The 11,272-nt window shown below is 55.2% G+C and overlaps 1 protein-coding gene across 4 annotated transcripts in view; it reads left to right on the top strand.

Annotated features, from left to right (window-relative positions):
* The first annotated feature begins 6,858 nt into the window (after positions 1-6,858).
* Positions 6,859-11,272, top strand: part of RASAL1 (RAS protein activator like 1) — a 29,145-nt gene continuing 24,731 nt past the window's right edge. For 2 of the 4 annotated variants that reach the window (XM_037816743.1, XM_037816746.1), the window contains exon 1: positions 6,860-7,617. In XM_037816743.1, the coding sequence (XP_037672671.1) occupies positions 7,553-7,617 (65 nt within the window). In that variant the 5' untranslated portion in view covers positions 6,860-7,552. Of the gene's footprint in view, positions 7,618-11,272 lie in introns of all 4 variants that reach the window. The other 2 variants (XM_037816745.1, XM_037816744.1) reach the window with 2 other exon arrangements.

The following is an 11,272-nucleotide window of genomic DNA, read 5'->3' as shown; positions in this document are numbered from 1 at the left end:
TAGTATTTAATTGCATACTATAGTTTGTTTATCCATTCCCCAGATGAAGGATATTTGGATGGCTTCCGGTTGGGGCAATTATGAATACAGCCTCTATTAACATTCACGTACAGGTTTTTTGCGTGAATATAACTTTTCACTTCACTTGCATAAATATGTAGAGGTGGGATTGCTGGGTCACACAGTAAGCGTATGTTTAACTATATAAAAAATTGCAAACTGTTTTCAAAGTGGCTGTACCATTTTTATATTCATGACAGCAATGTATAAGAATTCCCGTTAGTCTTTATCCTCAGCAGCAGTAAGTACTGTCAGTTTTTTTTAAGTCATTCTCATAGATGTGTAGTGGTACAGATTACTCTTTCATTTTAAGATAAGTGAAGAGTCACCTGTAGTTTAGAAATTCTACAGCGAGAGCCTATACACCAGTCACCTAGTTTCCCCCAGTGGTAACATCCTGCACAGCTATTGTTCAATGAATATCATAATCAGAAAACTGACAATGATACAATCCCCCTGCCTAATTCAGATCCCACCAGTTTCCATGCACTCATTTTGGTGTGAACTGTGGTATGCAGTGTGACAGCATGTGGATTCGTGTGTCCTCCTCCACAGTGAAGATCCAGATTAGTTCCATCCCACGGACCCACTTGCTGCCCTTTTATAGCTATATCCACCTCTCTCCATCCCCATTCCCTAGCAGCCATTAGTCTGTTCTCCATCATAATTTTGTCATTTCAAGAATGCTATATAAATGGAATCATACCTTTACAGAGTAGCCGTTTTCCCCCACTCAGCATAATTCTCTTGAGATGCATCCAAGTTGTGGCACGGACCAGTAGCTTGTTCCTTTTTATTGTCAAGTAGAATTCCATGGTATAGACGTATCGCAGTTTATCTGACCATTCATCTGTTGAAGGACGTTTGGGTTGTTTCCTGTGAATAAAGTGGCCATCAACATTTATGTTCCAGGTTTTGCGTGCACATAAGTTTTCATTTCTCTAGGATAAATGCCCAGGGGTGCAGTTGCTGGATTGGATCAGAAGTGCATATTCAGTTTTGTAAGAAACGATCATGTTCTTTTGCCGAGTAGCTGCACAATTTTACATTCCTGCCAGCAATGTGTGACTGAGCCAGTTTCTGTGCAACCTTGCTATTGTCACTATTTTTCTTATTGTAGCTTTCTGAAAGGTGTATGCTGCCAGCTCACTGTGGCTTTTTATTTTGCATTTCCCTAATGGCTAATAATGTTAAACAGCTTTTCATGTGTTTATTTGCCATCTGTATATCCTCTTCAGGAAAATGTCTGCTCATGTCTTTTGCCTGTGTTCTAATTGGGTTGTTTTTTGTTTGTTTGTTGTTTTTCCTGCTGAGTCTTGAGACTTCTTCATATATTCTAGATATATGTCCTTTGGTGAAGTTATTCCCAGTCTTTTCACAGGGGTTTTGTTTTATTTCGTTTCGTTTTGTTTGCAGTGCAAAAGTTTTTTATTTCAATGAATTTACCAATTTTTCCTTTTGTGGGTTGTGCTTCTGGTGTCCAGCCTATGTTGGGATTTGAACCCAGGCCACTTTGGGTGCAGAGTCTACCCTCTTAAGTGCAACCTTCCAGCTACAGTTGAACCAGGCTTGACTTTCTCCCTCCTCATGCACACTCCCTTCCTTCCTTCCTCAGAGTATGCTGCCATTTTGAAGCTGGTGTGCATCCTTCCCCTCTTAATTATCATTATTTTAGAAGAGAGTTTGCAAATGTTTATTGAGCACCTACTATGTGCCAGACACCATGTTAGATGCTGAGGCTACAACATCTACCTAGAGGAAGCTCACAGGCCAGTGGTGGGGGTAGGGGCAGAAGAATCAGACAACCCTGCAAATATGCCATTACACTGTGATGAGGGCTAGGAAGAGAGGTATGGGGTGCAAGGAGGAGGACAGGACGACCTCCTTGAGGAGGTGACATTGAACCCAGACCTCAAGGATGTGGAGGGATGAGTAGAGGAGGAGAAGCGTGTTCCAGGTGGAGGAACAGTGTGTGCAAAAGCCCAAGGCAGGTGTGCAGAATTTGAGAATGACAAGATGGGGCTAGGCTGGATGGGGACAAAGAGGGGCCAGATTTGTACTACAAGTCACAGGCGAGGAAACTGAGGCCCAGGGGAGTTAAGCAACTCCCCAAGGACACCCAGCTGAGAAGTGGTAGGGCCTGGCTTTTATCTAAGGTCTAGGCCCTGGGCGTTGGAAACATACAGAAATAACTCAACCCATCCCTGCCCTGGAACTGCTCACACAGTTTAGAGGAGGGGATAAGGGTCCCACATAAAGGACTTGTCTTCAAAAGGCTGGAGCTACGGCTAATCTACCCCAGGCCTCAACATTCCTCTCTGTTAAATGGGGTGCTGCTCCCAGGCCCTCTGGGGCTCTCCAGCCACGTTGTTGAGGCAGGGGTCCCAGCCTCCCTCTAACTCAGCCTCCTGCCCATCTCTGCCACCCCCTGGGTGATGGGTTGGGTAAAGCTGCCAAATGACAGCAGGACATAACTTCCCAGCTGGTCCTGCCCTTGGCCGCAAACCCACAGTCTCTGCAAATACCCACTGTCCCCACCCCCATGTCTCATGCTTCGATGGCTCCCCCTTCCTACTTCTCCATTCCAGTGTGGCCCCAGGTGGGCGTGGGGTGGGGGTGGGGGAGGATACAACTTTGGGGAGTGGGGTCTAGGGAGAAGGAGGCGGGGATGCGGACTGACAGACGGACAGCGTGGTTCCAGGCCAGTCCCAGCTTCCTCAGCAGCCAGCCCGCGGGAGGGGGTTTTGGAAAGCCTGCCCGTGCCTCCTACTGCTGCCTCCTGTCCCACGTGGCTCCCTGCCCAGAAGCATGCCCGGCGATCACAAACGGGGCTTTGTGTTCCCCGAGACCAGGAACACGCTCCTCACCCCCAACCTGGCCCAGGCCCTTGTCTGCCCTGCCCGGATCTTGGCCTCAGAAGGGATGGTACCACTTCCCAGGAGGGGAGACTGAGGCCCAGGCCTAAAGGTGGGCAGGTCTGTAGTGCCAGAGGATGGGGTCAGGCCTCCTGGTTTTGGGGTGCAGATGTAGAGGGGAGGTGGTAGGGTGGCCATGACTAAATTCCCTTCCTGGGTACCATGGGGAGAGAGGAAGTACAAACTAATCTGACCTGTTATCACAACAAGAGTGGCTGGATTCCAGCTCTCAAGGGGAATTGAATTCTATTGAATCTCACGAGTGTGTTTCGAGTCTGTCTTACGTGCCAAGCAGTGTGGGAGGTGCGGCATGAATCAGACATTGTCCCTGACATTTAGGAGATACGACGAGCATGTAAGTCACCACACAAAACAGGGTAACAAGAGCCCAAGGTTGCAGAGAGGTGCCCACGGGGCAGTGGGGTGGGGCGGGGGCATCGCAGCCTTCTGGGGACTTCTGCGGGGGCTTCCAGGAGGCAGTCGGTGGTGCTACAAAGGGAACTGGCAGAGGCCCGAATTATTTTCTGACTGTAAAAGAAGCACATGCCATATGTCTAAGAAGCCCCCCAGGTCCCCCAGCTCTGTCCTCACTTTATCTTCTTTAAGTCGCTACCTCCTCCCTGGGAGTACATTATTTCGGGGTGTGTTTATCTTGTTGGTCTCCCCTGCTGCGCTGCGAGTGCCAGGAGAGCAGGGCTGGGCCGTCTTGTGCCTCACCGTGTCCCCACTGCCTCGTACACAGCAGGCGCTCAATACACACTTGTCCAATAGTGAAAGAAGATTAAATCCATGTGCATATAGACCTACTCAAAAAACTTCATATAGGGTTGTATATACTGTTCTCTCCCCCGCCACTCATTCTGTTTTTCAGCATTTTTGCTGCCATGACATATTCTTTGAGAACATCATTTTTGGCAGCTGTATAGTATTCCACCACTGCTCTGCTGCACTTTATTTCACCCCACCCCACACACCATTTATCCAATTGCAGAGGGAGGACTTGAACACTTGGAGAGAGGAGTGGGAGGAGCTGATGGAGCAAAGTTGGGGGGGTGGTATGAGTGGGGGCGTGGGTGTTGAATTCGGGAGTGGTGTCTAGAAGGCCACATGCATCGGGAGGCCACAGTGATGTGCTGGGGGAAAAAATTGTAGCATTTGCCAGTTTCTGTGGAGCAAATTCTCCCGTGGTGGCCAATTTTCAAGTTCCCAACTTGGTGTTGCTGAACACGGAGCTGGGAAGATGGAATTGGCTCCCCCAGGCCAGCAGAAGGCACCAGCACACCCCTGCTCATGCCCTGAAGGGCCGGACCCTCCCACCGGGACCAGGAGCCCTCTGGACCGCACGTCCGTGAGCCCTCCCGGGGCCCCAGGCTTGGCATTTCAGACGAAGGGGGGCCCCTCGGGACGGCAGGAGCCCTGATCTTGGATCTCTCTATCAGATTTCTCAGCCAGGACATAAATCTCCAGATTCCCCGGGCTCAGCACTCTGGAGCCGCACGGGTCACTCAAGTGTGGCTGCTGTGTGCCCTCAACACAGGGGTGGGCCTGTCCCTCCACCCAGGCCACGGCCTCAGGACGCAAGAGCTAAGCTACCGAGTGGGGCTCGGAGCCAGGCACAGGGGAGGGTGCAGGAGGTCCATGACAGCCATGGTGCTTGGTGAGTCCTTGCTGTAGGCCCTATGACATAGGTGCTATGATCAATCATTCCCATTTCACAGATGAGGAAACTGAGGCTTGGAAAGGGTAACCCATGTGCCCAAGATCACTTAGCTCATAAGTGTAGGTGCCAGGATTCAATCCCAGGTCAGATCTTAAACCCTGAACTCAGCATCTCCTCCCACCAAAGGCTTTAAGCACCTGCTGTGTGCACCCCAAAGGTGCTAGACTAGGTAGGGTGTCAGCAAGAACACAATCGTGGGTTTTTGTGTTTAAGGAGCTTAAGGGAAGGGAAGGAAGGGGAGGCTGGATGTTTCCTGAGCACCTACTACGTGCAACAAAGATGCCAAGCGGCTTGCACTGCCCTCTAAATTCATCCTCGGAACAGCCTACGAGAGCCCAGGTTGGGGTTCTCGGGAACCCGCCCTCCCCTCTCCCAGTTGTTGGTCACTGCAGGTCACACATCCTCTCTGGGCCACCCTTCCCACTTTGGTTCCTCCACAACAGCTGCCCTGGGAGACCTCAACCCCTGCCAGTTTCAGGTCAAAGCTTCTCAGAACAACAGGAAGTGGCCAGGCCATGCGGAAAGTATAGGGAGTGTGGCCACAGCCCTGGGCAAACTGCGGGGTCAGACCCATGATATTTGACAGGTGACAGAGCTTACTCCCTGGAGGCCCGGCTGGCAAACTCAAAAACCTTCATAATCCCCCCTGGGGGACTGGGGAGGGATGTTTGGGAATGTGGCTTCCAGCTCAGCTCCGGACAGGCTGAGAGGACTGGGTGGCAGTTTGGCTGGTGTCCCCAGAGGCCCTGGGACTTGCCCCCCCAGCTTCTATCAGGGAGGCCTCTGTAGTCTCCCAGGAGAAAAAGCTTCAGCCAGCAGCCCCCACGAGATTGGAGGGGGCCAGGACACCTGTCTCAAAGCCAGCGTCACGTAGCAACTACCATTTCCTCTTAGACTGTATATTTATTTGGGCTGGGGGGATCTGGAGCTACTGATAAAGATGACAGGAGAGCATTTAACTACCCCATGGAGCCACCACTGTTCTGAATCCAACCCTGGACCACCCCTTGCCCCCCAGTGAAGGATGTTGCAATACTTCTAAGCCTGGGAGCCTGCCCTGCTAGACCCATTTCTCAGATGGGGAAACTAAGACCCAGGTCTCTGGGGGCCAGAGGACTCACCAGGCAGGGGTGAGCTGGGGAGAGAATTCCAGGGTCTGAGTCCCTCACCAACTTGGTGGGATGGGTAGAGGGTGAAGGAGAGAGACTGGGAGGCAGATCAGGAAACCTCTCTCCTGCAGCTGGCAGGGGCACCTGCTCCGGCCGGTCTGGGCGTTGGCTCCCGACCTCATTCAGCAGGTTGGTGCCCAGGCCTGGGCTGACCGGGTGAGTCAGGCCCAGTGCCAGCTCTTCTAAGAGCTCTCAGGCCAGGAAACAGTGAACTCACAGGTAGGACAAGTGTGTGTAAGTGTCTGCCCCGGGACAGGCCCTTCTGGTCCCATTCTCTCATTTCAAACTTGAGAAATGTACAGACCTAGAGCTGTGGAACAGCTTTGGGGTGGGAGGGCATCCTGGAAAGCTTCCCAGGAGAGGTGATATTTGAACCAGGTCTCGAAGGACAATAATAAAATCACTGACTTTCTGAGAGCTTATTATGTGCCAGTCACTGTTCTGAGAACTTCTGCATTAACTCATTTAATTCTCTCAAAATTCTGTGAGCAAGACACTATATTCACATCGAATAGATGAAAAAACCAAACCAAGGCACAGAGAGGTTAAGTGACTTGCCCAAGAGCACACAGCTCTCAAGTGGTGGAGCCAGGGTTCAAACCCAGGAATTCAAATCAATACTGGTTGTGAAATCTCTGGCAAACCATTTGCCCCTCTGGACCTCAGTTTCTTTATCCATAAAATGGGAGTAAGGGTACCTAGCTCAGAGGGTTATTGTGGACAAAATGTGATAATGCCTGAAAAGACTTAAAACAATGCCTGGCACACAGCAAGTGTTCAAACAATTATAGAATGACTTTTGTCGCCGCTGTCGTAGTGGTTATCTTCAAGCTGCCCCTCCCCCTCGAGCCGCGGTTTCCTCCCCCGCAGTGCCAGCCCGTGACGTTAGAGCAGCCGTTCCAACAGTCTGAGTTTAATTGGAAATATAAAGGAGAGCGAAGGGGGGTGTTTGGGGCCCCTCCCTTGCCTCCGAACGGACCCCCAGGGAGCATGCGACTCTCTAGCGACGCCTCCCGCCGACCGCGGACACTGCTCTCCGCCAGGACACGGGTCGGACCTGGGGGGCCGCGCGCGCCGGGAGAGCGGGCAGGGGAGGGCGCGCGAGGTGTGAATGGGTCGGACGGGTGGGGCAGGCAGGGGACCGACTGCGTCTTCTGAGCTCCATGCCAGCTCACCAGGGGCCAGCCGCCAAGCCCGTCGTGACTGCGGGCCGCTCCCCACCTCGCCGCGCCAGCCTCAACGTGCCCCGGTGGCCCCGGCCCGTGCGCCCTGGAGCGCTGGGGCTGGGGTGCCGGCAGAGGGCGCACGCGGGGGCTCGGGGGCGGGCGGGGGACTCCGCGGGAGGCGGGACTGGGGGGAGGTTCCTGGGCCGCCCCCTCCCGCCCCCTGCCCGCGCTGCCCGCCCGCCAGGAGCTCCAGACACCGAGGCAAGAGGCGGGCGGTGTCCCCGGCGCGCTCCGCCCGCTCGCCGCGCGGCTCCTACCTGTAGAGCCCGGGCGCCCCTTCCCCGGGCACCCATCCTTTCCCTGCCTTCGGAAACCTCCCGCCCCGCTACCCGCGTCTCGGACAGGCGGCGCTGGGACCCCGGGGCAGGGCGCCAGGCTCGCAGCTGGTGACATGTAGACGCCCCCGGGTTCAGCCTCGGAACCTGGGCGCCTTTCTGCCTGGAAAGTTTGGGGCTGGGCGCCATGGCCAAGAGCAGCTCCCTGAATATCCGCGTGGTGGAGGGCCGGGCACTGCCCGCCAAGGATGTGTGAGTACCTCGGGGGCGAGTTGGGATTGCCCATTTAGGGTGCCAGGGCGGGTCGGTGGGGGGGGGGGGCTGCCTATGTTCTGGTATTGGGGCAGGTCCACGTGCACGGGGAGAGGCCCCATCTCCATGGCGATCTTGGTGGGAGGGGAAGCACAGATGGCGCCCCCACCAGCCTCGGAAGGGTGGGTGTCTTTGCTTCTGGAATGTTATCACAAGGGGTCTTGCAGCACTGAAGAGAGGATCTGAAGGTTGGATTCTGTCAGCGCTGGGAAGGGGATTGGGGTCCCTTCCTTAGGCCAAGCAGGTGTTGGAGATGGGGCTTCTGCAAGCCTGGGTGGGGGTCTATCAAGAGGACCCTGGGGAGGGGCCCCAGGGGGCATGGGTTCCTGGTGGGTCCCAACATTTGTAGTGTTTCTGTTTGTAGAGTGTCACCAGGCGGCCCCCCTGGCCAGGCCTGAGGGAACATGGGGTCCTCTTGCCCCAGAGCCCTGAGCACCCCAGTCTGGAGGCTTCCAGCCCACTGTGGATGCAGAGCTGCTCTAAGGGCCAGCTCCCCCCTGCAGCCCCCTCCCTGGCCAGGTGTGATGATCGCCCCCCAGGGCCAGTCCCTGGCTCTGCTCCCCCCAGGGCTGACTCAGCAGCTGTGCCGAGTCAGCAGAAGGGGGAGCAGGGTCCTTCTCCAATTTGACCTGGAGCCCAGAAGGGGCTCTGAGGGTGTCAGCAACCAGGACAGGTGTGGGACCTTGGCAGGGCATTTGCTGTGTGACCTTGAACCTGTTCCTCTCTGGACCTTGGCTTCCCGTCGGGGCAGCAGGAGCTCTGGAGAGGAGTCTCCAAGCCCCACCCAGCTGTGAGGTCGGAGGTGGGGAGGGCGGGGGAGGGTGGGGCTGTTGGCATCTACCCTGTGGCCAGGAACGTGGATGCTGAGCCTTTGCCCAGGCTGGGGTGGGGGCTCAGCTCTGCCCTGACCCCTGGGTGGGCCCTGCTGGCTCCCAGCACTGCAGCTCTGTCAAGGGGAGAGCTGGAAAGAAGTGTTTTAGGCCCCCCTCCCCATCAGCCAACCCAAATAAACACGCACCTGAAAGAGAAGCAGAGAGCTTGTTGAGTGAATGCAGCACCTGGATAAGGTCCCTGCCAACCTCTTTTTGCGATGCCCCTTCAGAGAACCCCAGAATTAGAGATTCAGGGCTGTCAAAGCAATGAGGTCAATGTGGGGGCTGGGCAGCTGCCAGAGGGCACCCATCAACTGTGACAAATGTCCCATGCCAATGCAAGGTGTCGCGCTGGGGTGATGTATGGGAATCCTGTATTTTATGCATGATTGGTCTGTAAACCCACAACTTCTCTAATAAACAGGTAAAAAAAAAAAGTGGGCTTTCCCATCTCATGGTGCTCTGGCCCCTCTCCTAGTCCTGGACATGTCCTGGCTGTCAGGGGTGGTGGTGGGTGGGGTGGGTGCTGCCCCTGGGTCTTGGCTCAAGGAGGGGGTTGAGTCAAGCCTGGTTTCCGCATCTCTGGTTCTCCCTTCCCCCAGTCCCTGGGCCAAGGTGAGCTCTAAAGGGGGCCAGGTGAGGGGGGTAACTAAGCCCCAGCTGCAGTGTGGGAGCTCCAGCCACCCTGCCTCAGTTTCCCTACCCATTGGCACCTTCCTTCAGAGGGGCTCTCCTCAGAGCATGCTGGGACCCCCAAGCCCGGGGGACTTGCAGATGGGTGTATTCTCCCTCTCCCTACCAAGGGAAAGGGCCCCAGACTGTGCCTGAAGTCGCTAGGTTGGAGGGGTGTCTGACCTTGCTGAGTAGCTAATTTCAGAGTTATTACTAGTGTTATTAATAATAGGTGCTGTCAGTCATTGAGGGCTTGCTGCCCCGGGCCTCACTAACACGTCCTGTGGTTCTCTTAGCATCGCCGTTTTACAATCAGGGAAACTAAGGCTCAGAGAGGCAAAGCCATTTGCTCAAGACCACACATTTGGATTTGAAGCCTGATTGCTGCCACCACACAGACCAAACTGGGCAGACAATGGCCAAGGTTCCTGCTTTCCCACGCTCAGGCTGGGGCAGGGGCCTGGGAGAGGCCGAGGGGCTGGAGGGGGCCGCCACCTCCTGTCACCGTTGCCCCTACCTGATGGGAGCCTGATAAGGCCCTCGTGCGTCACAGCCCCGGAGCTGACGTGGGGAGCTTGGCTCCCAGGAGGGGCCGGGAATCGGTCAGCAGCAGGGGGCGGGTCTGCCAGCCCTCTGCTAGCAGAGTCTCAGCCAATCTGCCCTTCCTTCTGCAGTTGGGGAAACTGAGGACTGGGATAACCACTTTCAGGAAACCCAGGGGTAGAGAACCCAGAGAGAGAAATTAGGACACAGGAGGAGTTTACCCAGCCACAGGGGTCCAGGGGGTGGAACCCAGATGGGGAAACTGAGGCTCATGGTCCAAAGGGTTTAGGGAGAAGTCCAAAAGGGGAAACTGAGGCCTGGAGTACTGCACAGAAGGGAGTTCGGAGGTAGAACTCAGAGACAGATTATCACCCAGTCTGAGCAGTTCAGGGGTTCCCTAGTTCCAGATGGGGAACCAGAAGCAGTGGGTACCCAGCCAGAGAAAGGAATCCAGAGAGAAAAACTGAGGCAGCTCAGGGCCGAGGTTGGAGCCGGCCCTTGGTGCAAACGCCCCCCTTCCCTGGAATCCCTGAAGTGTTTGAGTTTGTGGATCTGTGATACACTGAAGAGGGAGGGTGGGGTGGGGTGTGGAGGACAGGGCCGCTGGGGAGAAGGTGGTGGAGAGTGGGGAGGGGGGTTGGTTAATAGCGTGTGCTCTGAGTCCCTTACACCTGGGTTCAATCCTGGCTCGCCATTCCTTTCCATGTTACTCTTTTATTACTCAGCCCCTGGGGAACGCACTCCACCAATTCTTTCACTCAGAACCATCTCTGGAGGGCTAGCCATGTGCCAGGCAGTGTGTGGGACCTGAGGGGGGGGGGTAGGATACGGTGGTGACCGACTCAGCGCCTCCTCCAAGGAGCTCATCATCCGGAAGTTTGTGGGGCTGGGGGGCAGTCACTGAACACAGAGAAATAAGAGAGCACAATGACCTGGGGTGCCCAGAGGGACTGGAGGGCAACTTTGGACAGGGTGGTGTGGTCGGGGACAGGCTCTCTGAGGAGGTGACTTTTAGGCTGAGATGTGAATGATGGGAGGGAGCCGGCCATGACAGGTTCAGGAACAGTGTCCCAGGCAAAGGGAATAGCAAGTACAACGGCCCTGAGGCTGGACTGAGCTTGGGGGAACACACGGGGGTCCATGTGATGCGGCAGGGGTGGGGTGGGGCGAGAGGAGGGGTTGGACTGCTTAGGCTTTACTGGGACTCTTATTATGAAGGGGGGATGGAGCAGGCTTTTGGCTACGAAAGGGGATGAAGCTCATCTCTCTTGTTGGTTGAACTTTGAGATCTGCATTTAAAGGGTCCATCCCTGCTGGGACATGAGCCACTCACCGGGTCCCCCAGTCAGGGAAACTCCCATTGAAGTGACACCTGGGCAGGACAATGCTTAGCCCAGAGGGGACCGTATGTGAGGCACAGGGGCCACCACGTATCATCTCCTTTAGCTCCTCCAACAACCCTAGGGGGTGTGTGTTAATATCACGCCCATTTATAGAGGAGCGAAACC

Source organism: Choloepus didactylus, chromosome 23 (assembly GCF_015220235.1).
Source record: "Choloepus didactylus isolate mChoDid1 chromosome 23, mChoDid1.pri, whole genome shotgun sequence".
In the NCBI taxonomy this organism is placed as follows: Eukaryota; Metazoa; Chordata; class Mammalia; order Pilosa; family Megalonychidae; genus Choloepus; species Choloepus didactylus.
This window is presented reverse-complemented; position numbering and strand designations above follow the sequence as displayed.